The sequence below is a fragment of the Sinocyclocheilus anshuiensis genome, unplaced genomic scaffold (genome assembly GCF_001515605.1).
Source record: "Sinocyclocheilus anshuiensis isolate Anshui unplaced genomic scaffold, SAMN03320099.WGS_v1.1 scaffold212, whole genome shotgun sequence".
NCBI classification, from domain to species: Eukaryota; Metazoa; Chordata; class Actinopteri; order Cypriniformes; family Cyprinidae; genus Sinocyclocheilus; species Sinocyclocheilus anshuiensis.
Window position 1 is genome coordinate 522179 of NW_015558566.1, and position 1811 is coordinate 523989.

Genomic DNA, 1811 nt, shown 5'->3' on the forward strand with positions numbered 1-1811 from the left:
ATTTTTTGTCAATATCGCACACCCCTAGCTGCCAGCCGTTCGGTGCAACTGGCAGAGCTGAATGTAAAATTTAACACCGCATACACCATCCTAACCCTCGCCAAAGAAGAGCTTAACTTTAGGTTATTTACAAAAGAAATCCGTCAGTGTTCTTTTAATTTTCTCTATTCTTCAGCCCTTTCGTTTTCTCGCGGTAGTTAGCGGAAAGCAGTGACTGAGAGATTGACAGCTAATATTAACCAATACAAAATCTGCATTAAAGTTAAGAATGTAAGGATAAAATCTGTTAATATATAATTTGTAGTTGTGGTGCTCCTAAATTTTTGGTGAGTGCTCCTAAATTTTTGCTGGTGCTCCTAACTTTTTGAAGTTGGGAGCACCAGTGCTACCAAGTAAAAAAGTTAATTTCGAGCCCTGAGTTACACAAACACTTAAGGATACATCACCAGCTAACCAAATGAACTCATTTTCAAAACTCTCAAAAGCAAGATCAAAGCTAATTACCCTGCATAGCATTGCAATTAACTGTGGTGTTTAACTTTGCTTTTTTTGTTTCTCTAAGGTAATCAGACAATGGCTTGAATGTGAACTAATAAAAAGATATGCCATTACAGCAGTTTTATATCATGCTTATTTCATTATAAATGCAGATATTGCTAATTCTACACAGTGACTATAAGAAATATCTTTCTTTCTGTTCATCTCTCTCTTTTTCTCCATCTCTAAAACCTCTCCATCTTATTACAGTGTGTATCTACGTGAATAAGCATGTGAACACGGGTCCTAACCTGGACAGGCAGAAGGTGCTGCAGCTGCCCGATCACCTGGGTCCTGCCAGGCCCTCTGTGGTGCTGCAGCAGGCAGTACAGGGCTGCATTGACAGCGCGTTTCAGCAGAAAGCCGTCTTCACCCTGCTTACTGAGGGCTACGGGGGAGAAAAGATCTCAGGTTAATTTGCATGCCAACACAAATGCGTGTCTCCATTCTGATTATCGTTCTGCATTCTGATGTTCATCCTTTATATGCACTGTTCAAAAGCTTGAGGCTGGTAAGATAAAAAAAAGAAAAAAAGAAATGAATGCTTTTATTCTGCAAGGATGCATTAAATTGATCGAAAGTGATGGTAAAGTCATTTTATAATGTTACAAAAGATTTCTATTTCAAATAAATAGTGTTAATTTGAACTTTCTATTCATCAAAAAATCCTGAAAAAATGTATCATAGTTTCTACAAAAATATTCATCAGCATAAGAGTTTCATACAACATTTCAACAACATTTAATTATATTAATTGATAATATTAAGAAACGTTTCTTGAGCATAAAATCAGCATATTAGAATTCTAAATGATCATGTGACTCTGAAGTCTGGAGTAATGGAAAATTCAGCTTTGCCATCATAGGAATAAATTACATTTTAAAATGTATTAAAATATGTTGTTTGCTTTTTTATTGTTTTTTTTTTTACTATATTTTTATCAAATAAATTCAGCCTTGGTGAGCATAGGAGATTTATTTCAAAAACAATTTGCACAATTTTAATTATGTGATTGATCGGTATATTGTCCAGAGCAGATTAATCTGTCAATGTTTGGCCATTTTGAGGGTATCATCAATAAGAACTACACCCACTTGAACGATTATCAGATAATATTACCATCATCTATATTAACTGATAATGCACAATTTCTGTTTTCATGCTTCAAAGTAAATATTTATTTATAAATGTATTTTATAGGGATGCACCGATACCACTTTTTCCAGTACTCGCCCGATACCGATACTTTTACTTTTGGTACTTGCCGATACCGA

General features: G+C 34.8%; 1 protein-coding gene across 1 annotated transcript in view; it reads left to right on the plus strand.

Annotated features, from left to right (window-relative positions):
* Positions 1–1811, plus strand: part of scml4 (Scm polycomb group protein like 4) — a 36527-nt gene that overhangs the window by 27919 nt on the left and 6797 nt on the right. Inside the window, exon 5 of the mRNA XM_016475046.1 lies at positions 748–948. Within this exon, the coding sequence (XP_016330532.1) occupies positions 748–948 (201 nt within the window). The remainder of the gene's footprint in view (positions 1–747; positions 949–1811) is intronic.